Source organism: Ambystoma mexicanum, chromosome 8 (genome assembly GCF_040938575.1).
Source record: "Ambystoma mexicanum isolate Mex_15411 chromosome 8, UKY_AmexF1_1, whole genome shotgun sequence".
Taxonomy (NCBI): Eukaryota; Metazoa; Chordata; class Amphibia; order Caudata; family Ambystomatidae; genus Ambystoma; species Ambystoma mexicanum.
This window is the reverse complement of record NC_090929.1, coordinates 1,313,382,624-1,313,409,659: the sequence shown is the minus strand read 5'-3', so window position 1 is coordinate 1,313,409,659 and position 27,036 is coordinate 1,313,382,624. Positions and strand designations below refer to the sequence as shown.

The following is a 27,036-nucleotide window of genomic DNA, read 5'->3' as shown; positions in this document are numbered from 1 at the left end:
CCATCAAAGTGCAGACATTATAAAAACGGTCTATTAAAATGCATATTACGACAAGGATTTATAGTAAAAAGCAAATTACTCATGTTTTTTCGTATGGAAGTGGCACTCTAAAGGTTCGTCCTCAGATTAATGTGCTCAGCTTTACAAGCTTCCTGGTTGGAAATACAAAATCATTTTTATTTTCATTCAACAAAGACCTTGGTATAAGGGTTCTACCACTGGGACCTTTATCATTAAATGTTTTTGTCTGGTCTGGCTAGAGCATCCCATTTTACCCAGCACTAAAGGCCCCATTTTAACTTTGGCAAAATGGGATCTTGGGGAACAATCCTATGCTTTAACAAGCTTTTTGCATCAGTCTCCAGTGCCTGTTTACACCTCTAAAATGTTTTCCATGGCTAATTAACTATTTCATATTTACCCAGATTTTGCAGCTATTTTCTCTTTTGTAAGTTGAAAGGGTATGTTTGTGAGTATATTTGTAGTTCCAAGGCAATCTACTCTTCATGTTACAATGCCCTATGCAAGATAATGGGAACTCTCCTTGTCTATATTGCCTGGTTCCCAACCACGATGATTCCATGTGTGAGCACTACTTGCGAATGAAGGTCCTGGTAGTTGAAAACATCTTTAAAACTCTTCCCTTGCATGTATGAGACAGCCATCCTCTGCACAGTCCAGCCCTTCAAGGACGATGCAACTCCTAGAAGTGATTCACCTCCAAAATAATAACCCCTAATGGGGCTATAAGGCTATATGTCAGACCTCTGATTTAGGTTTCTTATGAGCACTCCATTCTTTCTTCCTCCCATTGTTACAGAGCCATTCATTCTTTGTGCCATTTTCCCTCAACCTGAGACCCCCAGCATTTTTGCTGGACTATGGGATTTTTTTTTTAATATCTGTTCTCCTGAGAGAGTGAGGCTTTTTCCCACACATTCTTTTTGCTCTGAGATGGGAACACTGTTTTACTGTATTTTTTTTTATTTTTTACTTCAGTGGAGTCATGCTTTCTGCCATGTATTTTATACAGGCATCTGTAATTGATTTTTACAGCACCCTATTTATTTATTGTGCATTTGTTAGGCGCTTACGCAACAAGTAAATTGTGTTTCAAAGTGCCTATGTGCAGTAGTGTTGGGGGAGCGGGGGTCATTTGGGTCTCACCTTATTTTATTTTCCCAGTAGTGAGATACCTTTTATCTTACTTAAATTTTCTTTTTGTTGGATCACCACACACTACCTGATTGGGGCGGGGGGGGGGTTCTTGGGGGGGAATTACACTGCAACTCCTTTTCCGCAGCTCCTGTAACTTTCTAGTTACAGTGACTGACAAATTTAAATGGCTGCCGTAAAGCACCCATGGGTGCCCCATCTTCTATTTTCACAGTTTTTAGTTGGTAAGTTCCTTCTTGGCCCTTCTACCTACCGTTCCAGGTGGGGGTGGGTCTCTTGAGTATTGTCTTCGGCGGGAATCATTTGTGAAGCCCGCCAAGGCTCCAGTGTCTGCTGAGGTAGGAGCCCCCCAAAACTTCATTGGCCTTTTTTTGATGGTATGACTGGCTGGATACAGTTTGGACTGGGAGGCTGGCTTCCCCAGGTGAGTAACCGCGCCATAGGACTGAATGAATGGGTTCCAGCATAAAAGGTGAGGCTTTTGGGACAGAGTGCAGAATCAACCACTGAAGAAGATGGCCAGCAACGTCTGCAGCAGCAGCAGAAGCACAGCTGCAGTACCGTTGCTGTCGTGACCCTGAATAGACAGGGAAGCTCCACCAAGGATGACTTCCTCCTTTGGGCTGGTGGGCATAAGCAGTGTCTAGTCAAAGGATCGGATCGAAAAAAAGGATCGACACCAAAGGGTCGACATGACAAAGGATCACATTTTTTTTTTAAATTATATATCTTTTTTTAGGTTTTCGTTTTGGCAAAAAAGTGATTTTTAGCAAAAAAAAGGGGATTTGGGGGACCCCCCCCCCCCCCCAAAAAGTAAAAAAAAACAACAAAATAATTTCGACCCTTTGGTGTCGATCCTTTGTCCTGTTGACCCTTTTTTTTTTCGATCCTTTGACCTACAACCAGCATAATCCTCAAGACCACCTTCAATTTGAGCTTCCTGCAACCTTCCTGGGCTACAGAACCCCAATGCCTGGGGTACCGCGACCATCTTGCAGTGCCTTGTCTTGTTGTGGACGAATCGCGCTGGAACTTCGGTGGCATCCGTGTGGCCCTCCAGAAGCAAGAGTCCTTTCACCAGAATCCCCTCACCAAAGTGCAGGACAGAGTAAACAAGAAGATTCCAACCAGCGGTTACCGTTAGCTCCTGGTGCTGATAAAAATGTGCCAAAACTGCAAACAGATGCAGGAGTAAGAAGAATCCTTTGCTGACGAGGCCCCTCTCTCAACTACTGCTGCAGGGTCCCATCCTGAGTTAATCCTTAAGTCACCACGGCCAAGGAACAGGAGAATGCGTCTGCATCCGTGCATTGTGAAGGCTGCATCATCATCACTCTCCAGGTACTGTGGGGCTCTTGGTAAACATAACTTGTGTTGCTCTTTTGTTCTCCGAGTGGTGGTTTTGCTGTTTGGGTGTTCACCCAAATTCAGTGGCCAAGGCCTAACAACTTGTGGACCTACGGGAAGGCTTCCTTAAAGTCTGTGTCTTTTTAAAACCAATGAACTTGCTACTTACCTATACAAGGAAGATTTGCATCAGAAATGCTGCATACCTCTTGATGTGGACACTGGTTCCCCAACTTGAAATCCTCCATTATTATTGACTTTGGCATTGCTCGTTTCCCTCCAAAACTTAAAATGAAGAAATCTTTTCTAGTTGGGCAAAGACTACCTGAGCTTCACAAAGTATTGGTACAGTGTTACTTACCTGTTGAATGTTGGTTCTTTCCATCCTTTATTTACCAATAAAAAAATATTGATGGGTTATTTCAAAAAGTGCTTTTACTTAACTGATTGAAGTCATTCATGTTTGGTTACAAGAGTAAATTTTAATTTACTCACCTGCTTTATTTCTTCTTATCCTTATGTGCATTTGATGTTATTAGTTGATGCATTATGTCTTTAGATACTTATTGCCTTGTGTATATATCAAATAAATGTTTTATGTATATAATTTAGTGTCTGTGTTTCTTTGGAACTGTGTATGGCCTGATTTTTGTAGTTCCTTTTTTAACCAATTTACAGCTCACGTTCCTCCTAAAATACATCTGCCTGCTCTGCCACTCTACCAACCTTGCGTAATGCAGGCCTATATTAGAAGCTGGGCTCCTGAAACAAAGAGATAAGTCTTGGAGTCCAACCCTAATTGGACTTTAGGAAAACATACCTAACCCCTCTTTCCCAACTAATGCACCATTTCGCTGTCGCTGCTTCACTCTCTTCCCTCTTCATTGTGCAACTAGGTCCATATTTTTTTTTTTTTTTGTCGCCACATCCTGCTTTGCCCAAGGATTCTGTGCACCATCTGAGACTCCTGCCTGCAAAACCAATCTGCCTGGGACTCTCCCCGTCAGCGTGGAAGCGATCTGGAGCACTGTATTTAGGTCCAATGGGGGCATGAAACACACTGCAGAACTAATTTAGACTCTCATGGGTATCCAGCCCAGGCAACTGCAGCAATGTGCCAAAAGCAGCAACGGGCAGCTCCCTGTTTGGACCCGCTAGGCCTGTAAAAGGTCTGGGGCCAGAACATGTGCTCAAGCCCGGATTTCGGAAAGATCAGCCTTTTTATCTGGCTACTGCTTCCACGCATAGGGATCTTTCCACCAATTGACTATCCATTCACTGCAGAGTTTGTTGCCTCACAAGAGAAACATTGCTGTTGTGGGCATGTTAACTGTCTTTTGGATATGTATAGCCTTAATCTGGCTCAACTCGGAATCTACACTTGCTTTTCACCAGCCAGGCTTCCACCCCTTCCCTTTTCGCTCACCCACCTACCCTCTGTCTTGGGCAGCACCATTTTTTCATTGTCTTCACCTGTCTATTTCTTCTACCATTTATCATATATCCTGACCCCACGCCATTCCTCCTGGTCACTTTTCTCCTTCCATTCTCTGTCTTCAGCCTCAACTCGATATAACTTCTGCATCACTCTCTGGCCTCCCTATTGCCCCCTTCAACCACACCCCCCCCCCAAGTTGCTTCTGTGCTCCCAAGATCTCCAACCCAGTCTGTCCCACTCACCTATCGCACTAGCCTGCTCCTCTCCCTCTCATATCACTTTCACTTGGCCTTTGCAGCGTACAATCCCTTTACTACAAGTCTTCTACATCACTAACCATTTCAACTCTTATCACCCTCAACTTTCATTTATTGCTATCACAGCAAGAAATAGCTGATGGGTTTCTACACTGACTGCTGCCTTCTCCCACGTCCACTGTAACCGACCTGAAGTGTGGTGGTTCCTCATCAATAAGGCCCTCAATCCTGCCCATTACCCCTGTCTGATATGAACCCTTATTCTTTTGAACATACCACTATTCACATTCTCTCCTACTCTTTTCACTGCTCTGCCTCTCTATCAACACCTGTTGGGGAGATCTTTCATTGTTATGCCAAATCCCCTCTACCTGTGAGACCTCCAGCACTATTTGCTGGACGTGTGGAACTTTTTTCTTGTTCCCCTGAATGAGCGTAGCCTTTTTTCCCCTCGTTCATTATTTTAGCTCTGAGCACGGGAACCCTGTTTGTGTTTTTACTTTGGTTTATACATTCTTGCTTTCCTCCATACTTTTTAAAGGCAGCCGTGTTTCACTTTTGCAGTACACCGCACCTTTTGTCCAGTGTTGCTGGGAGTCCATAGCAATGGGAGCTTTGGGCTCTCCTTTTTATATTCTTTGCTGGTAGCAAGGTTAGGGGGATACTTCTTGTTCTTAGCTTTTCTTTTTGTGAGATCCGCACACACCACCCTAGGAGTGCTGAGGGGTTGTTAGGCAAATTTTGTATGCAGTACCCTTTGGGACCACTACACACAACTAGGACTACAGGTGTAAGCAAACCAACCTTTGGTATAAGTCTGTACTACACAGTTTTGGTAGTGTTGCTGAGCAGCCAGGCTTATCCCAAGAGGGGAATGTGAGCTGTAATGATGTTACACAGAGGTGTACAATAACAAGTATTCAAATAGACTCTTACACTCAAGGTTTCTTGGTAAAACACTTATTAATTTATTTCAGTCAGTTATAAAACTTTCACTAGAAGGAGCCAATATATCTCACACACAAATGTACTTCAGTACTTTACATTACACTGTACGTTTCTGAGGTATTTAAACTACTTTGAAGTAGGAGCAAAAAGGCATAGGTTAATAAAAAGCTTAGTTATTCTTAGACAGTACAAATATTTTGAGTTCACCAGAGGAGTCAATTCAATGCAATAGGTTAGGCTAAAGTCAATGGGCTAAAGTCTTGTATAGGCTAAAGCAGTTCTGGTAGTTAAACGGAAATGTCTTTGCCAAAGTTCTTAGAAGTAGTTCGTAATAGAAAGATTCATATGTTGGGTCACAAGCCGACTAGGTCTGCAAGTTGCCAAAGTTTCAAGTGCTTTCGCAGTGAGAGGTAAGTTCTCCGTCGGATTTTCACAGTACCTTAGAATGAAGAAAAATATGCAGCTGAAGACTCCTGTTCCTGCAAATCTTGCTGTTCCTGAGCCTCAGTCGTGGGGACAAGAGGGAGGACATTGGGGGGGGGGGTTTGGGGGGGCTCCTGCACTGGGACTGGTTAAAGAGCTGGCAAATGGCAAATCTCCAATTCCAGTAGCTGTAGCCAAGCACACAATCTGGTGTCCCTCTCCCTGGTTATTTGGTTTCCTGCAGTACTCTGAGGAAAAAACAACCAGCTCAGAGAATGGTATCCAGGTGGTTTCGTGTTGAGTTGATTGGTCCCACCAACTCAAAGGGAGAAGTCATCCTTGCAGATGAACTTGGCGATTTGGCGCCGCAGTAGGGCTTCACTGGGCAAACCAACGGTCCATGAGTTGCAGCAGCCATCCTCTTCAAGCTCGTCTTCGGTTCTTTCGTTCCAGTGGTCGACTCGGCTTGGAAGGCAAAGATACTCGCCTTTTATTCAGTGTTTTCTCCCATTCATTCCAGCCTTGCTGCCACTCACCCAGCAGAGTGGCCGTCTTTGCCGGACGGTCAGCCAGCTAAATCACACCAGAGTGCATTTGGGTCTCCTAGGAGACTAAGCACAGGGAATTTCGGGCACCTCTCGCACTTCCTGCCCACTCCGGACACTTGGGCCCCAGAGGCGGTCTTCAGTCCTGAAGCCCGCCAAAGGCATAGGAAAAAAGAGACCAAACCTGGTTTGGCACGCAGAGACAAACTCTAGAAGGACCTTTCCAAAAAGAAATGGCGAAAAAAGAAGACTGAGTAGCGTTTGACTGCTACATGAGTTTCTAGACATAGGGGATACTAGGTAACCCCTCCAGCACTCTATTGTAAAATAGGGTGTGCTTGGAGTAGGAATTTGAAAAGACTAGTGAAGTCAATTTCACTTTAGTTTCTCTGGGAAACAGTAGTTTATCCCAGAGAAGGTATTTAAACATTGGGGCAGCCTAAAAGGCTTCTCTGTGTCACTGCACTGAGGGTGTTGTGTGACACAAATGAGAAGTAGATGAATATGGAGTTGTCTAAAACTCCATAACCAAAGAAAACACAAGAGTTAAACACATTCAAAATACATAAGAGTGTGGGAAAAAAGGCTCACACTCTCTCCAGGTAAAAGAAATCAAGTCCTCAAAATCCAGCAAAGTTGCTGGGGGTCTCCAAGGTGAAGGGAATTGGCACATTTATGCGAATTCTCCCTAACAGAGGTTACCTTGTATTTCATTTGTCACTGCTCCTGTAACATTTTGGTTACAGTGACAGGCTTACATTTATGGCTGGTGGCAGTGGACATGTTCTACCTAGATTTGTGCCGTTTTTACTCGCAGGCTGTCTTCACAGCTGCAGTTATGCACAGAACGGTCATCATTAGCCCAAAATGATGGCTTCTTTATCGCCAGTCATTGAGTTTTTGTCCTTTCTTGGTCCTTCTACCATTCAGGGTGGGGAAGGTCCTGGCTTGAGTTTTGTCTTCTGCGGTGTTAGAGGTGTCTTCCTAAAGTCCACTTAAAGTAAGACTTCATAAAACTATCCCGACGGTATACAGGGCCCCACCTCTTAGTGTCAGTCTGTACTACTCATGGAACCTTGGAGTGGCAGAGCAGTCAGGCTTATCACAGGAGGAAGAAGTGAGCTGTAGTTAAGTGCACTGAACCCGGTTAGTAAAGCAGATCAAAGAAACACATATGTATATTCAAATATAGATTTACTATATTTACACAAGGAATGTTCCTAAAATGCTTGGATAATTACACCAACATACATAGAAATAATTTGATACTTTTCAAAGGCCACTACTTAGTTGGTTATTGCTCGCAGTTACAATTGTTACTTTGACTCGAACTACCATACTATCTGTAATAACGTGCACTCACCCACACACAGAGATATACAGTAATTGTATTTAGTTAGCAAAATCACATAAGATAAAGTATTTTAGGAAGGAAAACAGTTGGTTAGTCGAGCAGTAACAGAGCTTAAGGGTCTAGAGGCAGTTTTAGCACATGTTAACACTTTAAAAGTCGGATTCCCTAACTATACACACAAGTCAGTTTGGAGAGGGCTCAAAGTCTCACAAAGCAGCAGAACAGAACATGTTCCTGTGAATACTTTCAGTCTCTAGGTAAGGATATTAGAAGAATAACAACGGTGGAGACCCTGTTAAAGGGCTCGAAAAAAGGGCACAAGTTGGCAGCTTGGGTCAGAGGTAATAGTGGACACCTCTACGTGCACTACACGGTCTGGAGTGACTTCTTGGATTAAGGTAAGCAATACCATTTCTCAACACAGTACCTTAAGTTAGAAGAAATGTTTGTGGCTGGATTCTCCTCTGGATAGCAGCGCTGGACCCAGTCTCCGGATTCCTCGGTCTGGTGACGAAAGACTGGATTCTGATCAGGATTTCTCAGCAGCAGTCTTGAGGAAGGATCCCTGGCATGGATTTCTTCGGCTTCTCTCGTCAGTTAGCGGTTTTGGTGCCTTTTCTGCTGCACCAACAAAGGACACCTAGAGCTCAGCAAAGACTTGGGCGGATTCGGCCTTTGCAAGACGATGCAGTACGATTGGGTCGGAGGTCTCCTGGTATTCATGGTTTGCAGCTCTGGAAAGCCACAGCACTTCAGGAGATGCCTCAGAGTGTAGTTTGTCTTGGGGCTGGTTGGTCCCACCAGCCAAAGGGAAGGAGTCGTCCGTTGCATAGAAAGCTGGGTTAGGACGGCAGTAGTCACTTCATGGTGTTAGGAGGGTGTCTGCAGGCATCTCTGGTCGTCTTCTTCGGTTACTTCAGTTTCCAGTCGCCGACTTGCCTTTCACCTCGGGAACATCAACTTTTTTTTCATTTTCAGTACACACTCCTCTGCAATCTCTCAGCAATTTACAGAAAGGGGGGCCGGTGGCTGTCCAATCAGGACAGCCACCGGCCCCTAGTGGGAGCTGGTTCCATTAAGGCACTGAGGCAGACTAAGAGCAGGGGAGTGAACCCCCTCCGCCCACTTCCTGCCTTCCCAGGCACACTGGAGCCTAGCCGGGGACACCCAAGGGTTCCCGCCAAAGGCAAAACGCACAAGACTCCCTCCCCCGCCCCCATACCCTCCCACCCCCAGGGGGCTAATAAAGAATGACTACGATAGAAATGGTGATAAAAGAAAGAAGCCACCAAGTTACTTAGGTGACGGTATTCAACACAACCGGGGCTGTGAATACAGTATGCAGTAAGGAAAAAAAAAAGCACAATAGTTTGTAGCACATGTCCACCACCCACAGCTGTAACTAGAAGGTTGTCTGTAAAAAGTCACAGGAGCAGAGAGAAAGGGATACTAGGTATTCCCTTGCTGCTCCACATAAGGTGGCCAATCTCTCAGAATATAAAGTTTTAGAAGGGATATCCTTCTGAACAGTAATAACGATAAAGAAAGAAGCTCAAAGGAGAACCCAAAGGATTTCCAGCAACACTGCCCATAAGGAGCTGTGTGCTGCAATAGTAAATTCAGATCCCTAGAAAGACAGATGAAGGAAAGTAGACTCCGTAGTAAAGGTAAAACACAGAGAACAGAGTTCCAAAAGGCAGAGCCCATAAAATGAATGAGTGGAAAAAGGCTCCACTCATTCAGAATGTAAAGCAAAAGCTCCAGAAGTCCAGCATAAAGTTCTGGGGGGAGGGGTGTCTCACTAGGAAAGGGGATGAAGCCTACACATAAATCTCTCTAACAGACGGGAATCCTCTGTGAAGCTCGCCGAGGGTACAGAGTTTCTGTGAGGCCCAGAAACAGGGTAGGAGCCCGAGACTCTATGCTTTGTCTTCTGGTGTGCCTGAGAGAAACCAGTTCCCACTTGGGGACTGGATGTCCTGATTGCACAGACACCCGACCCTTTCTGTAAACTACAGGGAGAGTTTGCAAAGAATAGTGTGAATTCCTGATAAAAGGTGAGGGTCCTGAGGCAGAAGGCAAGTGCACCACTGAAACTGAAGAAGACTACCAGAGATGCCTGCAGCCCCTTTCAGCAACCGTAAAGAGACCACTGCTGTCCTCAGCCTGTTTCCTAATAGAGGAGCTCTGAAGAGGACTCCTCCTTCCCTTTGGCTGGTGGGACCAATTGGCCATAAGATGAGCCAGCCCATGATGAGCTGTAACTTTCCTGGCCTGCAAACTGCCAATACCCTAGGAACTCTGACCATATTGTAGTGCATCGTCTTCCCATGAACAAACCCTCTCATAACTTTGGTGGGCTCCCTTTAGACCTCCTGAGGCAAGATCCCCTCCCCCCAACCCCCCCTCAAAGCCCCTCATCAGAGTGCAGGACCGAAGAATCGAGGCGGATTGACAGGGCGGTAAACGTTCCTCCTTGGAGCTTGTAAAAAAGCACCAAAACTATGAAAAATCTTTTGCAGGGAGTCCTTTCTCTCGACAGCTACTGTGACATCCCTTCCAGAGTACCTCCCATTTGTCACCATGACCAGGGAACAGGAGAATAAGTCCACGGCTGCTGCACAATGAAAGAATCTAGCTGCATCCTCTTCACAACTCATCAGGTACTGTGGGACTTGTGTACTACATTCCTTGAGTCATTCTGTCGCTCCTTAGCTGCTGGAGTGCTGAATCCGGTGTTTGGATGTTCGCCCATACATTTCGCCCAGGCCTAACGCTTGTGCATGGGGAGCCTTTCCCAACGTCCATGTAAACCTTTTGACCACCAAAAGTCCATTACTTACTTGCTGTTGAAGAATCCGCTGGAACTTTGCCTTTTCTGCCTCTGTGCGTTGACTGCTTTACCTCCAGTCTGACTTTGAAGTACTCGTATATGAAAAGGGAAGTCTTTAAATAAAAAAAAAAGTACTGACCTGATATTGTTGGTGTTGCTTAACCTTTTAATTCCTGTTTGGATAGTTTTTCTACAGTCCACCCAGTGGCTTTATAAAACCATGGGCCTCATTATGACCCTGCCGGTCTGGAAATAACAGTGCCGGTAAATCCGCCGCCACTGTGGTTTCAGGACCGGCTGATTCGGTCCGGCAGGCGGGAGGTGTCACTCCCACCAGGTCTGACCTGGCAGAGGTAACACCACGCGCCTGCAGGCGGACATGGAAACACCGGCTCTGTCATAGGGACTCCATGGGAATGGGGATTTACTGAATTCCGCCTCCAGAATTACCGGGTCACCGGGGTTGTAATGCCCCGGTGATTCCGGCAATCACGGAGGCGGAATGGTATTACCGGTCTGGCAGCAGCCTATACTTTAGGCAATACAGAAACTGCAGCTCTTAATCGAAGGCCTATCACCGTGAGATCATGGTAGCAATGACAGTTCAGCCATGCTCATCATAGGAGGGAGAGAGGTCTGTAGATGGGTACAGGGAAATTATAGCATACATCTGGTCCAAAGAAACACTGATTAATAGTATTGTAAAAGTAATGGCTTTTTTTTATATACACAGGGAAATAATTCTTTAGCAAGGTAAGTACTATTATCATTCATAGACACAATTATAAAAAACACTATACTATACTTGGGGTAAGAAAACCAAAGTATACACCTTCTTTAGAATAGCAGTATGCAGTTCAAGGTGAGGAAAACCTAGTGATAACACATTTAGAATGGCAAAATGCTATTCATGGGGAGTAAAAACCACATTAGTAGACTTTTAGAATGACAGTTTCAAGTTAAGAAGACCCTTTTGGTTGTAATCTGGTGTGATTCTGTTTCAGGAATACTATAGTTATGCCAACACTGTTACAAGTTTACCTTGCCACTTGAATAAGTTATTCTATTTCAGAATGGTCACACTTGCACTACTCCCATCCCCTGCACACCTCTGGACATTTTTGTTTAGTTCATGTATAGATTACTAACTTCAGATACCATGGTCAGTTTAATGTCCGCAGCCCCCTCTACATCCTCAAATTTAGATAGGGCCATTTTGAGCTCTGGATGACTGAATATCTAAGTACATACTATTGAACACAATGTGCTTGATCTCTTGGTTATTTGGTACACTTGCACTACTACCCAACAGGTAAGCCCTTTGCAACATATGTAACTTAATCTTCTGTCGGGAATGGATACAGTTACACCACTATTATTTTTCAGAATACAGTTCAAAGGTAAGTTAGAACTCAGGCTACACGTTTATGATTGCATCCAGCTATTCAAGGTGAGTAAAACCCTATTGGTCATAAACCCTTACATGTATTTACATGTATTCTATTACAGGAATAGTCAATTATACAAATGATACTTTGCAGAAGAGTGGAACACAGTTCAAAGTTAAGTAAATAACTTTTATACTTTTCAGAATGGCAGCTCACGGGTAAGTAACAACTTTGTAACTTATTCTATTTCAGAGATGGTTACAACACTAACACCTTTAGCAAATAACACTTGTTACATTTATAAGTCGGAGGCCTTATCATTTAAAGTCCTTCCCTAATCTAAGGCATGAAGAAATCTCAGAGGCAGAGGGGGGCGGCGGGGTCTAGTGGCCAACGGTAGGCAGGTCAGAATGAGGCTCAGATGCAGTTAAGTCAGAGTTTCAGAGTATTTCTCATCCAACAAGTATATGTAGACTTCAGTGTTAGTAGAAAGGGTTCAGGGACTTTGTAGAAGGCTCCCTAGATGCGTTCCAGCATTAGGTCTGGGCAAACTGTATGGACGAACTCCCAAACACACTAATCGCTCGGTCAGCTGAGCATAATCGACACAAGACTTTAGGTAAGTATTACCCAAGCCTACACAGTACCTCAGCAGTGAAGAAGAGCTTGCAGACAGACGCATTCACAATGTAGCAGCACAGTACCCAGTCTTTAGATTCTTAGTCGTGGTGGCGAAATAACCGAAGAAGAAAAGAACTTACAGTAGCAGTTGACAGAAAAGGCTCCCAACAAAGGATTCTTCAGTGCTTCTCGTGGATCTGTGGATTTGGCATCCTTCTCAAGGTACCAGGTGAAGGACGGTTGTCGCCGGTAGGATTCTCCTCGCACTCTGGTCCTGCACTCTGGCGAGGGGACTTCAAAGATTCAAATCGTGTCTCTGGAGGTCCAGTTAGAGTCCACCAAGCTTCAGTGTTATGGAGAATTTTCAGTTTAGTGCTAAATTCCTCCCACCTTAGAGACCCCCTGCACTTTTGCTGAAATTTGGGACTTTGTATGTTTAATTCTTGTTGGAAAGGTCCTTCTTGAGATTTAGCCCGCCTCAGGCTCCAGTGTGTCTGGAAAGGCAGGATGTGAGGGAGGTTCCCGAAACTCCCCTGTCCTTTGTCTCTAGGAATGCCTGAATGCAACCAGTCCTGATTGGCTGCTGTCCTTTCAGGGCAGCCACCCTGCTATGTAATTGACAGCCTAGGCTGTGTATGAATGGTAGAAAACTGCTTAAAAGGCGAGGGTTTTGGGACTACAGGCAGAGTCGGCCACTGGGAGAAACACCTGACGAAGAAACGGTGAACGAAGCTCGTCGCATCCTCCTGGACCTTTGAATTGCCCAGTGAAGCCCTGCTGCTGTTCTGAAACTCCTTTTTCAATTCGACAGAGAAGCTCGGGTAGGGATGACTTCTTCCCTTGGGTTAGTGGGACCAACTAACCCCGAGACAAACTCTGGACCTTCTTCCCACACTGGCTGTACTACTTTGCTGCTGCAAGAGCCGAATGTCAGGGGTCGAGCAATCCGTAGTCGAGTGCAACGTCTGAAATCCGCTAGAAGCTCCAGGAGTCTCCCAAGGACTCTCAAGGAGCAGGACGACCAGAGCTCGAGTCCCCTCACCAGAGTGCAGGACCCAAGGAGTGAAGGAAGCCCAACCGGTATCAGAGATACGCGACGGTGCAGTTTGCTAAGCAATGAAACCACAAAGTGCCGTTGAACCGAAAAGAGGCCGTAGCTGCTGACGACCTGCCCAGTACCACCACAGGAGCCCTCCAGACGTCCTCCCTCTTGTCCCCACGACTGAGGCTCAAACACGGGGTCTGCACCTTTGTAGCAGGACAGAATCCAGCTGGACCACTCTTCTTCAAAACAGGTACTCTTTAGTCTTGGGGTACTTACCTCATTGCCTTTTAGCTGGGCTTTGCTCAGTTGGTAACTGCAGTGGCTTACCTGTTGTGTTGATTCCAACTCTCTTTGCACATGCTTAACAGCTTGTGACCCTACAAGTGATTTCCTAACAAACTCTCTAACTTTGATTGAAGAGCCAAACGCCCCTTTCTGTAAAATGCTGAGGGAATTTGCAGAGAGTATGTATTGGAACTGTATAAAAGGCAAGGCTTCTGGAGTGAAAAGCAAGTTGACCACTGGAAGCTGAAGTAACCAAAGAAGTAAATGACCAGAGACGCCTGCAGACCCTTTGCAACACCGTGAAGCAACCACTGCTGTCCTGACCCTGTTTTCTGTGCGACAGAGGTGCTCTGAAGAGGACGACTACTTTCCTTTGGCTAATGGGAACTTTGAATTGAGCCATCTCCCGAGGTCCTACGAGTTTCCAGAGCTGCACAACCCCAATACCAGGAGACCTGCTGCCCATTTCGAGTGCATTGTGGTGGAAAGGCCGAATACATCCAAATCTTTGCTGAACCCGCATGGACACTTCAGAGATCCGATCCAACTCACCCAGACCCCCTCATCAAACATGGCACTGGAGTAAGCAAAGCAGGTTGTCCGGGGCGATCCATGTCCTTTTGTTGGTGCTGCAGAAAAAGCACCAAAACCACAGAGTGAACTTATGGTACTGTGGAGAAAAAGGTATTGCTTACCCGATTCCAAGATGTCGCTCCAGAGCGGTGTAGTGCACCTAGGTGTCCAGGGGCACCCCTCTTACCTCCGACTCAAGCTGCTGCTTGTATCCCTCCATCGAGTCCTTTACAAGGTCTCGCTTGTTGTTAAGCAGCTGCTTCTATAACACTACAGACTGGAAGAAAACCGCGGGAACTCTTTGTATTCTGCTTCTTGTCTCGACTTGAGCCCTCTCCGAATTGCCTTTAGCTAGGGTTGCGTTTTGGGACTTAAAAGACTTACTGGGCAAAGAAACCTTCTCTAGAACCTTGAACCAGGCTAATGTTACACTAACTAACCATTTTCTGTGTTTGCAGAGTAAGTGCATTACCGTATGAACTGCTAGAATCTGCAGGTGCGCGTAATAACCGTTAATACAATAATATTGTCTTTTCCCTTTCTAACGTTGCTCCAAAAGTAACCGCGAACAAACGCAAAAGTGAAAGTGCCATTTGAAGTGTATTCTCATGTTCTAGTGTAAGCATCTAACGTATTTAAAGTGATTCTGGTGTGTGTGTGTATATAAAACTGTATATAAATTATAAGTTTAAGAGTATCTTTGGTGTGCATATCTATGGTTTAGTGTACTTAACTACAGCTCACACCTTCCTCTTAAGATAAGCATGACTGCTCTGCCACTCTGCCAATGTCCTGAGATAGTACACACTGATACTAAGAGTTGGAGATCTACAAACGACTCGGATAGCTTACTAAAGTCTTACTACCACTAGGACTTTAGGAAAGCTCCCCAAACAGGTCTCGCAGGTGTGGGAGATTTAGCATAAAAATGAAAATCTTATCTAACAGCAAGTCAGAAGGAAACTGACAATTGTGTGCCATGTTCAAAAAGATTTTATTTAAATAATTTAAAAAATTCCCATCTTTCCGAAGGGTTTATCTACCTAACGTAACTAAACTAGGATGCTAGTCATAAAATCCAAAGTAAATAGTCTGTCCTGCATCCAAAAAGCTAAGCTACTCTAGCCCTACCACTAAGGCAAAAACAACAAAAGACCACAAAATTACTCCCTTCTCCTGGGATGCTTTTCAGCACAGTACCTTTCAATAAATTATCTTCAAATAGTCTCCTGCCATTACTTCTAATAGCTTTTTCAGTTCCTTCAAGAGATCTTCCCAGGCCCTTGTATACTTGTTCTCTTCACTTGTCAGACTCGTTCTCTTCACATGGCGAAATGTAGATACAATCTCTGTGTGACTCTTGCTTATTCTGTCTCTTGGTCTTCTCTTGGACAATGAGCTCCTATGTGACTCCCACACTTTTGGTACTCTTTCGAACGACTGGGACAGGTGTGCAGGGTTTCAGAAGGATTTTTACGCCTCTGATATCTTTGCCACTTCCCTGCGCGATTCTCTACACCTTGACCCCCCCCCCCCCCCCCCGGGTGTCCCACTTTCACCTTTACCTGTAGTGTTGTGGGGTCTGAGTCACCAGATTGGCCTACCTTTCTTCTTTCCAGTATTCGGTCAGGATGGTTCCCTGGTTTCTCTTTCCCATGGTTTATGGCATGATTTGTTGTGTCTCTGCAGTATCTTACAAAAAAGGTGATTCTCCTGGTTTCCCTTTTATGCCACCACCGTCTTCCTTCGGTTCTCTGATTGTGGACATCTTCCATGTACAGACTGCCTCAGGTTTGTTCTTGCGGCTTGTCTGGCATGCCGACAGGACTTTTACCAACTCGATCCTCTCGCTTGGTCAGGCAGCGCACTGCTGTCACTGTTTCGAAGGGATTGGTTCCTCCGACGTATTCCATATCTGAAAGGTAATCACCACAGCTGTGCTGCTTTGGAAAATGTTCTGCGTCGATACGCTCTCCTCGAGGGTCTCCGTGGAGCCGACGTCACCAGATGTTATAAGTAGGATGCACGACGCCCGTAGCCTCAGTTCCGTTTTCTCCGCAAACGTGTTCACTTTGGAGATCTCTGCGCGCCTCGGTTCTTCTATCGGTTCTTCGAACCAGTTTGTTTTTTAAGATTTCCTGATGTCTTCATCTTCTACCCCGCAGCCGGGTTTCAAGAAGTGCCAGGACTGCGGTTCCAAGATGTCTCGTAAGCAGACTGCAGCACTCGACCCACAAGTGGGAGGTCAATCCTTCAGCATTACAACCCATCTGGCTTGGATATTCCCTGTGATGACATGACGTGCTTAATACCCAGAGGTTTCTAAGCACGGATCTGGGGATCGAACCGGTTGCTCCGTGTCGTCTTGCTTCCAAGGCGAGCATGCTGCCCCTGAGCTATCCTCCCGAGACATGAAACTGTTTGTGACTCCATTCAACTGAAAGTGCTCTCTCTACACCTCCTGTTGTGGGGTAGGATAAGGGTTTTTGGGTGGAGAGCAATAGAGTAGGTGAGGGGACTTTCTGACGTTTCTGTATGCGTTTCCTCCTGTTCCCCTGGTACGGAGGGTCCTAGCCAAGATCAGGACATCTGCAGCCACCAAACTCCTCTTTATAGCCCCGTAGCGGCCAGCATCCGATCCTTGTCCTCCGTACGCACCCAGCCCTTTTGCCTAAAGTAGTTTTCTCCTCCCTTAATGAAGAGATGGTGCTTCCAACCGTCTTTCCAGACCCCCATTCAGCAGATACTGTGCTGCACTTGTTGGATGTCTGCAGGGCCCTCAAGTTCTACATACTCAGAACTAAGCAGTTCAAGAAATCCAACACCTGTTTTGTTTCCTTTCGGGGTCCAAATCCAGGAACCCAAGCATCCAAGGCCACAATAGCAAGATGGCTTGTTTAGGCCATAAATCATTTACTCCTTCGAAAAGCGGACACCCCATAAGCACATGCACACTCACGCAATATGAGCGAAGGCTACTGTGGTCTCCTTCCAGTGATACTTTGCATGGGGCATCATCAGGAGGGCGGCCACATGGACTGCACCGCCGGCATTAATGTCTTGATATCACCTGCAATGCTCTACGGTAGGTCTATGTCAGTAAACATTTCTTGCATTGCTAGATGGACTTTTGATAAACTCAGCCTTGTTTCTGGCAAGGAGGTTGGGGTCTTTCCAGAATTGTGTGATAAGGGGGATTTCAATAACAAAGGAACCAGGATTAAAAATGACATCACGGGTGTAGGAGTCTTTGTTGATGGGACCTCGCACCTCTTGTTAGAATCTTAGGTGAGACCTGTTTAATAAGTAATTTGCTTGTTGCCTTATTGATCTACAGTGGAGTCCACCAGGAAGATTTATCTATTTGTCCGGGATAGCACTGTCATCAAGCCAATGCACTTGTCAAGGAAACCATAGAGCAGTAGCCTGGTGGTCAGTAGGTAACCAGCAATACTGGGAGTGATGTTGTGTAAGACATAAAGGACTTTGTCATGTAGCCGCTGCCCTTTGGTGCTGCCGGCATAAATTCTGAGGCATGTGATTCTATTAATAATTCAGTTTACATATTGTTGCATCAAGTAATTGTTCACTTGCGTTCGTCAATTCCTCATACTCTTTGCTGGTCTTAACTTGAAATCTTTCATTCGAATGGATTGTGTCCTCCAACGTATTCCACATCTTTGACATGTAATGTCCACAGCTGTGCACTTCGGAAAGTTTTTGGCCAGAGGGCGTCCTGCGTCGGGTCGATGTCAAACGAAGGCCTCCGTCGAGGGCGACGTCACCGGATGTTATTAATAAAATGCACAGTGCCCGTAGCCTCAGTTCCGTTTTTTCCGCAAACATGTTTGCTTCCAGAACTCTGTGCACCTCGTGTATTCTTCATGAGAATGTATTCCTCTTCGACCCCTGCGACTGCGCAGTCTGGCTTCAAGACCTGCCGAGACTGCTAGTCTAAAATCTTGATCACCGACCCGCATCGCATTTGTTTTTGGTGCTTGGGCGAGAGTCACAACCCCGACGACTGTTCCAAATTCCAGTCGCTGACTGCTAAGGCCTTGCGGAAATGTAAGGGGAAGCTTCAGGTAGGTAGGGGTTCAAAACCCAGTAAGTCTCATAAAATATCCAAGTCCACCGATGATTCTAGGGGTGACTCTCCGCGTCGGAAGGTGTCCCGGGGGTCTCGGTCCCGGAGTGGTTCCCGCCATTCTTCATCTTGGCGTTCTAGGAAGCGCCATCACCTTCCTCGTCCTCCTCGGAGGATGGCACCGTGAGCAATGTGGCTTGCCCAACTAAGTCCTCGACCCCGGAGGAATGGGCTGCTTTTCAGGAGCAGATGTTGGTTAGTTTCCAATCGCAGAGCACAGTTCCGTCTGTGCCTTCTGACAAAGCTGGCAAGGAACGGTCTCGATCCGTGGCTCGCACGCCTTTGGGCTCGGGTCCTTGTTGCAATCCTCATCGGGAACCTTTGAGGTCCCGTTTGGACAAGGCTCAGGATGGTCGCAAGAGACGTGCTTCCAGGTCTCGGTCCTCATCCGCAGCGAGACTGCAGAAACCTGCAAGGGCTCGAGGTCGGCATCGACTTGGTCTGTGCTGTTTGTGGGATACTGACATCAAAGCTTTGCCTTCGTATCAGCCCATGGCGCCAGTGTCGATGCCGAGACCTTCGACGCCAAAGCCATCGGTGCCCTTGATGACTCTGAGGCCTTTTGGCCGAAATGTACAGTCTGAGATCCCTACTGCTGTGGGTCCTCCTAGTAAGGCTACTTCCAAGTCTGTTATGGACTCCAGGCCCTCGGCTGTTCCGAGACAGGACTTTTTCCTCCCTCTGGATGACATCTATGAGGAGGAGAGGGCAGATTTTGATCTTGACCCTGTTGAGCCTGTTGAAGCTCCTGTCTTTTCAGGGGATAGCCAACTGGAAGAGTTGAGATAAACTCTTCATGACGCTAGTAGCCTGGACACTTCTCCGGAAGTGGAATTTGGCAGGCCTAAGCCTGGGGCTCAAGCCGAGTCGTCCTACAGGAGACTCATGGCTAGGGTCTCTGAGTATCTGGCCTGGTCCAGTCTTCCTAAAGATTTTGTGCAAGATGATCTCACTGACATTTTAGATCAAGGTCAGTCCTCTGACCTGGTGTTACCTTTTCATCTAACCTTACAGAAAAGGGTGGTCGCTGCTTGGCAGTCACAGGAATCTCTTCGGGCTGTTAACAAATCGTTAACCAAGAAATACTGCCCGTCCGGTAGCGACCCCAGATACCGATCCACTCACCCCACTCCCGAGAGTTTGATGGTTCAGGCGGCTACGGCCACCTCGAGGCAGGCGGCGTACCCTACCATCCCTCCTAATAGGGACGACAAACGATTCGACGGTTGGGCACGCAAGGTGTTTTCTGCGGGGAGTATGGTGCTGAAATCAGCCAACTCCACTTGTGCCTTGGCAAGATTTTCACACACTCTGTGGAACTGTTTCTCTTGCAGCTGAGCATATTCCTGAGTGGGAAGAAAGGGATGGGTTCCTTGCTCTTGTGCAAGATGGCAAGGATGCCATTTTTGAATCCCTTCAGTCACGTTTGGACACGGCTGAACTGTGTTAGCCGTTCCATGGCTGCGAGCTCCGTTATACGCAGATTTGCGTGGTTGCGGAAGTCTGGTTTTGCTCCGGATGTGCAAGCCCATCTTTTGAACATGCCCTTTGATGGCGCACATTTGTTTAGCAGCAAGGCTGACGAGAGCCTTGAGAGGTTGCAGACCTCAAAAGCTGCGGCAAAATCTTTAAGCGCAGCCGTGCGTCAACCTCTGCCTTTTTATCCTAGGGGACAGCAATGGAGGGGAGGTTCTTTTAATTACTATTCCTCCTTTGGTAGAACGAGAGCAGCTGCCAGTCAAAGGGGTCAACGTAAAAGTACCCGTGGTGGTCGAGGAAATAGAGGTGCCAATTCCGCTCAAACCAAACACAACCAAAACCTACAGCACAACAAACCGCACAAACTTCACTACATTGCAACAACAAAACAAAAACACACATAGTCTTGCACAACAGTACATGACGACTACCGGCTGTAAACACCCTAGGCCCAGCCAACGGACCCACCGGGCTGAGGCCGCCAACAGCACATCACTGCTCTCTTGCACTTTTCCTGCTTCCTCCCACTAACTCAACCCCCCCCCCCTCCTCTTTCAGAGCCGCCAGAGCGTCAATGGCCCACTCCGGTGGTGATAGTGCGCGGTACAAATGTCCTTTAACATTAACATTTGCCTGCAGGCACTGCTGCAGCCGTTCCAAAACTGTCATGAGGCCATGTCCCATGTCCCATGGTTCGACGGTTGGGGGCAGACTCTCAGCATCTCGAAGCGTGGCGAGCCATTGCTTCGGATGCGTGGGTTCTGGATACAATCACCCACGGCTACTGCCTACCCTTCTCTTCCTAAAGCGGGCTCACGACAATCCACCGGGGAATCTCTCTTTGAAGCTTCCGGATCCGCTCCTTGTGCGGGACATCTTGACCCTGCTAGAGAAAGACCCTATAGAACTGTTGCCTGTAGCAGAGAGGAACAAGGGTTGGTATTCCCCTTATTTTTTGATCCCGAAGAAAGACTGGGGATTGAGACCCACTCTGGACTTGCGTTGGTTGAACAAACTTCTCAGGAAGGACAAGTTCAAGATGGTCACTCTTTAAGTCCTCCAGGCCCTTCAACTTCAGGATTGGTTGGTGTCTCTGGACCTACAGGATGCTTACTTTCCTGTCCTGATTCATCCCAAGCACAGAAAGTAGTTCGCGGCTGGCGACTTGCACTTTCAGTTTCGGGTCCTGCCATTTGGATTGACCTCTGTCCGAGGGTCTTCACCAAGCTAATGGTGGTGGTGGTTGCAGCAGCGTATCTCAGGCGAGGGGGGGGTTGGGGATTCACGTCTACCCCTACCTGGACGACTGGCTGATCCGTGGGCGCTCTCCCGAGCAAGCATTAGCTCACCTCGGTCTCACCGGCCGCTCCCTCCACAGGCTGGGCTTCTCACTCAATTTCAAGAAGTCGCATCTGACACCTTCCCAACAGCTCCAGTACATCGCGGCTGTGTTGGACACGTCCTTTAGGAAGTGCTCGCCTCCCAAGGTGAGGGCGCATCACATTGTACAGATGATGGACAAGTTTCAACGTGCCCAGAGTCTCCCGACTTTCGAATTCTCAAGGTTGCTCGGCCTCATGGCAGCCTGCATTTTTTTCTGAGGCCAGGCTGAGAATGAGATCCCTGCAATGTGTCCTCCAGATGCAGTGGTCGTAGTTCTCAGGCAAGATGTTGGATCCCGTTCAGATTCCACTTCGGTCTCCCAGGATCTTCTGTGGTGGGCCAATGAAGGGAACCTGATGAATGGGGAGCTGTTTTGGCAACCATGGCTGGAGGTGACTGTCGTGACGGATGCTTCCCTCACAGGATGGGGCGCTCATGCTAACGCCTTGACCGCCAGCGTTCGTTGGTCTGTCGGAGTCCAAATTCCACATCAACCTGCTTTTCTGCCGTCTGTGCTGGGGAAGTGTCCTGATCATGACGGACAACACAGTGGCCATGCATTACCTCAACAAAAGAAATGGGGGCGGGGGGTGCAGAGAGGCGATGCAGCTCCGGTTCTGGGCCATCCAGCACGGAATTTCGCTCTCGGCGGTTCATCTTGCAGGTGATGAAAATGCAGCGGCGGACGCTCTAAGCAGGCAGAGCACGATCTCTCACGAGTGGCAGTTGGCTCAGGAAGTCCTTCTGGAGATCTTTGCCCTTTGGGGAACCCCCCAAGTGGATCACTTCACTACCAGTGCCAACCGGAAGTGCAAACGATTTTGCTCAAGGGAATTTCCTCCGAGAGGAGCCTTAGGAGACGAGTTTGTGGTGGACTGGTCATTCCCACTGCCATACGCGTTTCCTCCAGTCCCAGTCATTCCTCGTGTTACGTAGGTTCGGGTCCCACATAATCCTTACTGCTGCAGATTGGGCAAGGAGAGCGTGGTATCCGGACCATCTAGATATGTCCATCTACCCTCCACGCCGTCTTCCCAACCAAGAGGATCTGCTCTCGCGAGAAGTGGCTCAGGTTCTCCATCCAGAGGTCAGGACTCTCAACCTTCACGCTTGGTATCTGAAAGGTTGAGACATAAGGATTGGGACCTCCCGGATGGTGTGATGAAGGTGTTGCTTTCGGCCAGAAAGCCAGCAACAAAATCCCTGTGCCGTTGGCGTAAGTTTTGCGACTGGTGCATAGGACAAAATGTTGATCCTTTTCAGTGTTCCATTCCTATGGTTTTGTCTTTTTTACTTTCTTTGACCCACAGGGGCCTTCGTGTTGGTACCATTAAAGGTTCCCTGCGGCACTGTCTATATTTAAGCGCTCATCTGAAGATTGTTCTTACTTTAAGATTCCTTTTGGTTTCTCAATTTCTTAATGGACTGACTAATGTGTTCCCGCCGTCCCCTTTCCAGGTGCCGGTTTGGGATTTGGTTTTTAAATTTCTAATGGGTGCTCCATTTGAACATTTGCAAGCTTGTCCGTTGAAATTGTCTTTCAAGACAGTGTTCTTGGTTGCGGTTACTTCCGCTCGCAGAGTGAGTGAATTGCAGGCACTTTCATCTAAGCCGCCCTTTACTGTGTTCCAAAAGGACAGGGTTGTACTACGGATACGTCCTTCCTTTCTACCTAAGGTAGTTTCTGAATTTCATTTGAGCCAAAAAGTGGTTCTTCCTTCTTTCTATCCTCCTCCTCATCCTGGTAAGGAAGAGCAGAGCGACTCCATAGGTTGGATCCTAGGAGAGCTCTGAGCTTTTATATTTCTAGGATGTCCAGGGTCAGAGTGGACGATCAACTCTTTGTGGGATATGCTGGACCCTGATTGGGCCAGGCTGTTACCAGTCAGACCTTGTCCAGGTGGATTATCCTCACCCATTACTGAGTGTTACCGATTGGCGTGTAAGGACCCTCCTGAAGGGTTGCAAGCTCTTTCCACCAGGGGCGTGGCTACTTCCACCGCCCTCCAATGGGGAATTCCTATTAGGAATATTTGTGATGCAGTCACGTGGGCTTCTATCCACACCTTTGTTAAACAATACTCCCTGGATACAATCCGTGGCCAAGATATGGCCTTTGGTAAGGCGGTTCTTTATTCCTCCATCTGATTGGATATTCTAAATTCCTTTCCCTCCCCCATTTTTCTGGTACTGCTTTGGGAGTCTGTCAAAGTTGTGGAATACGTTGAAGGACTCGCCCTCCCAGCCTGCCCGTCTGGAGAATTTCCTATTCGATTGCAGCTTACGTTTCTGCAAGGCTATGTGCAGTCCTTCAGGCATTGGATTGGTGCCACACGTTCTGAGGGAAAAAAACATAAACTGAGGCTACGGGCGCCATGCGTCCTATTTAACACCCGGTGACGTCGCCCTCGACGTAGGCCTTCCAGGGACATTTACCCGACACCATTGACGCAGGACGCCCTCTGCCGAAAAAGTTTCCGAAGTGCACAGCTGTGGACAATACATGTCAAATATGTGGAATACGTTGGAGGAACATCAAATTGAAAGTACATTACCAGTTGTTAAGTAACTTGTTCATCTTCAACATCACACGTTTTGTCCCCATTCATTTTCTATGAATGTACTGTCAAGAGAAATATTCCTTTTAAGTATTGTAGAAGTATATTGCTTCAGTGAGATTTTAAAAAATTCATAAATAATACTTTTGTTTTTGCTTTTAAACAGTGCAATAATGACTGGATCGTACAACAACTTCTTTAGGATGTTTGACCGTTCTACAAGGAGAGATATTACATTGGAAGCATCAAGGGAGAGCAGCAAACCACGTGCCATCCTGAAGCCAAGGAAAGTGTGTACAGGTGGAAAGAGAAAGAAAGATGAGATCAGTGTTGACAGTCTGGACTTCAACAAGAAAATACTGCATACAGCATGGCATCCCAAGGAGAATATCATTGCTGTGGCTGCCACAAATAACTTATATATATTCCAGGATAAAATTAACTAGACATGGCCTATTTGAGAACAATAGTTAAGCCTTGTGGTTTACAAAAAGGCCTCGATGTCCTCCCAGTAAGAACATTGATGCACTTTCTTCCCTTTACAGAAAAAAGGAGAAACACTTGCCTTGTTTTGAGTTCATGGCATTGGTCTGCCTTCAACATAAAGTGGCATGGACACAGGTTTCAATGTTCTAAGTGAAGCCCACCAGAAACTGAATTGATGGACATTACTTAATAATGGGCACAATTCAAGGCATATTTATTTTGACTGCGTCTTGTTTCCGTTTATAGGCCAAAAAGATTAAAACCCAAGCAAATATCATAACACTTATTTTTTTCCTCTGTACTATAAAATGTTGGCCTTCCAGAAAATATAATGTGTACATTCCTCCTCATGCCTTTAGTCAGGCTTAGGTGTTTTTACCTTTGAGCACTAAGGTAGGTCTTGGGTGGGTCAGTAAGAAGGGTTTTCATGTGTATTTACTCTGACAATTATCACACCCTCTGGTGTACCACCTAATAAAATTAACAAACTATAAATGTTTTTAAATCAGACAATGTATTTTTCCATTTTCTTTTGTGCATGTATTGAAATGGTGCAAAATGATTCTCATGGTGAGAACTGACAACCAGAAACCTATTTTGACAGCATGATGCTAAAACTATTTTTATGTGATATGCTAAAGTTCAAAATTTAGAATTACTTTTCACAGTACTGCCATATGTTTTTGTATTGTTTTCCCGTAAAAACAAAAAAAAAATCAAATGCTGAAGTAAAAGATCATAAATATTTGTATTGACATTTTCAGACTTAATCGTACAAAACCAACTAGTAAAGAAAGGGAAATCCTAAACATCCAAGAGCTTGGTTGGTTTATTATTAAAAGATCCCTGAGACACTCAATCGGACAGTGACCTACCATAGGTGCATTATTTTTTAAAATATTTTTATTACATTTTTTACCACATTTTTGTTTTCAAACATGTTTAAAATTTGGCGTAATGGAAATATGCATGTTAAATTTAACATTGCGATTCCGGCCAGTACATTACATTTTAACTTGATTATGCCAAACAATCAACATATTTGACAAACATGTATATTTTAACTGTTTCTGGATTCCTGACACAAACACTTATTAGTGTATCAGTAGAAGGATTTCATCACAGTGCTAATTTGTTAAACGATCATTAAAAATGAAGTTGTTTTACCTCCTATATGAAGTGTTTTGATACACTTCACTATTAATAGAATAAACAATACTATGATGATATTCAAATTGTAAATGATATGCAAGAAGGAAAGATGTACCCACCTCCAATTAATGTCCTTAGAGTGCTACTCTTGTTCACATGAAACTAGTAAATACTAAGCTTCGAGGTTTTGAACATTTAGTTGAGTTAACAAAAGTCCTCTTATACTGTATATTGGTTATGACTACTATTTACAAATATTGAATTGTGGAACACTTTGACCAGTAAGCATTAACATTTTGGCTATGTTCCCAAAATAAATATTAGAGTTAATACATTGGGATTGTATATACTTGTTTAATTATTTTGACCAAAAAGGTTAATAAATTTTAAATGTGGTTACCTGTCTTGATATTGTATTGTTCCTTCATATACCGAAATGTTAGAATTATTTTTACATTTTCCAAAAAATTAATTAAAAAAAATGTTTACCTGTTATAAACTATGGTACTAGCATTACAAATATACAAACACAACTTCAAATGCCACCACTTCCTATTCCTGGATATGGAAAGCCACCTAACTTCCCCCCCCCCCCACCAATAGCAACCCGGTAGGAACACTCTGCTTCTAATTCAGGCTCAGAATCATAACCTATAATATGGTAAATTGCAAGCAATGACCAAGACAAAGAAATACGAAACATATATTTTATTACAGATTATTTCCAATGCATTTGTTAATAGAGAATTCTCATCTCAAACAGGCAAATGTTTTCAGAAAGGTTATTTTCCCCCCAAAATTACTCCCATATTTAATTTTCTGAATCTTCACACTGCTAACTAGCTTCCAAATATCCAATCTGCACTAGTCTTGTGTGTGTGTGTGTGTGTGGGTGTTATTAAAACAATCCACCATTTTGTAATGTGTGTAGCCTAAAATAATTCAATGACCTCTGTAGGGTAATTAAAAAATAGAAGCCAATACATTCTCAATGCTAGGCAACTTGCCTCTGTATAGGATAGTTCTACAGAGACTAGTGAACAATGTTGCACTCCCCTCCTTTGGGCACTGACATGTAGGAAAGAAATGTTTTATATATTTATGACTGATGCACAGGTCTCTGTTTTTCCCAGTGCTCAAATATCATTGAAGTGTCGAGGTAGGTGTAGAACATGGGAAATGATATACATAAATACATAGTCACGCTGCTCAGTTCTTTTAGGTGAACAGAGCAACAGTATCGAAAGGTACAAAAATGATTAAGGGCAATATTTCAAGAGCAAATGAATATCACATAACGTGTGAGCTATCACATTTCTCCTCACATCTGTAGTTCGCTAACCGAGCAGTGCTAGTGCACATATGCCACTCTCAGCTCAGTTCCTTGGTGAGTGCATTAACGTGAATAGGGCAGATAATCCTTTCTTGTTCCTGCTTTGTAAGACATACCATCCCTTTCATTCCCCATTTCGCAGCACATAAAATATCACCTGTGAGAATTTGTGATCAGACTGTCTCTTATGCACAAAATGGACTGGTTGAATTGCCATACCAATTTACAACTTCCCGCATCACATGCATTTGTAATAAAGCGAAAA

The 27,036-nt window shown here is 45.5% G+C and overlaps 1 protein-coding gene across 2 annotated transcripts in view; it reads left to right on the top strand.

Moving 5' to 3' along the window:
- PPP2R2D (protein phosphatase 2 regulatory subunit Bdelta) overlaps window positions 1-25,843 on the top strand; it is a 306,643-nt gene extending 280,800 nt beyond the window's left edge. The window contains exon 11 of one of the 2 annotated variants that reach the window (XM_069611440.1): window positions 23,967-25,843. In XM_069611440.1, the coding sequence (XP_069467541.1) occupies window positions 23,967-24,246 (280 nt within the window). In that variant the 3' untranslated portion in view covers window positions 24,247-25,843. The remainder of the gene's footprint in view (window positions 1-23,966) is intronic. The other variant, XM_069611441.1, reaches the window with a different exon arrangement.
- Window positions 25,844-27,036: the final 1,193 nt, after the last annotated feature.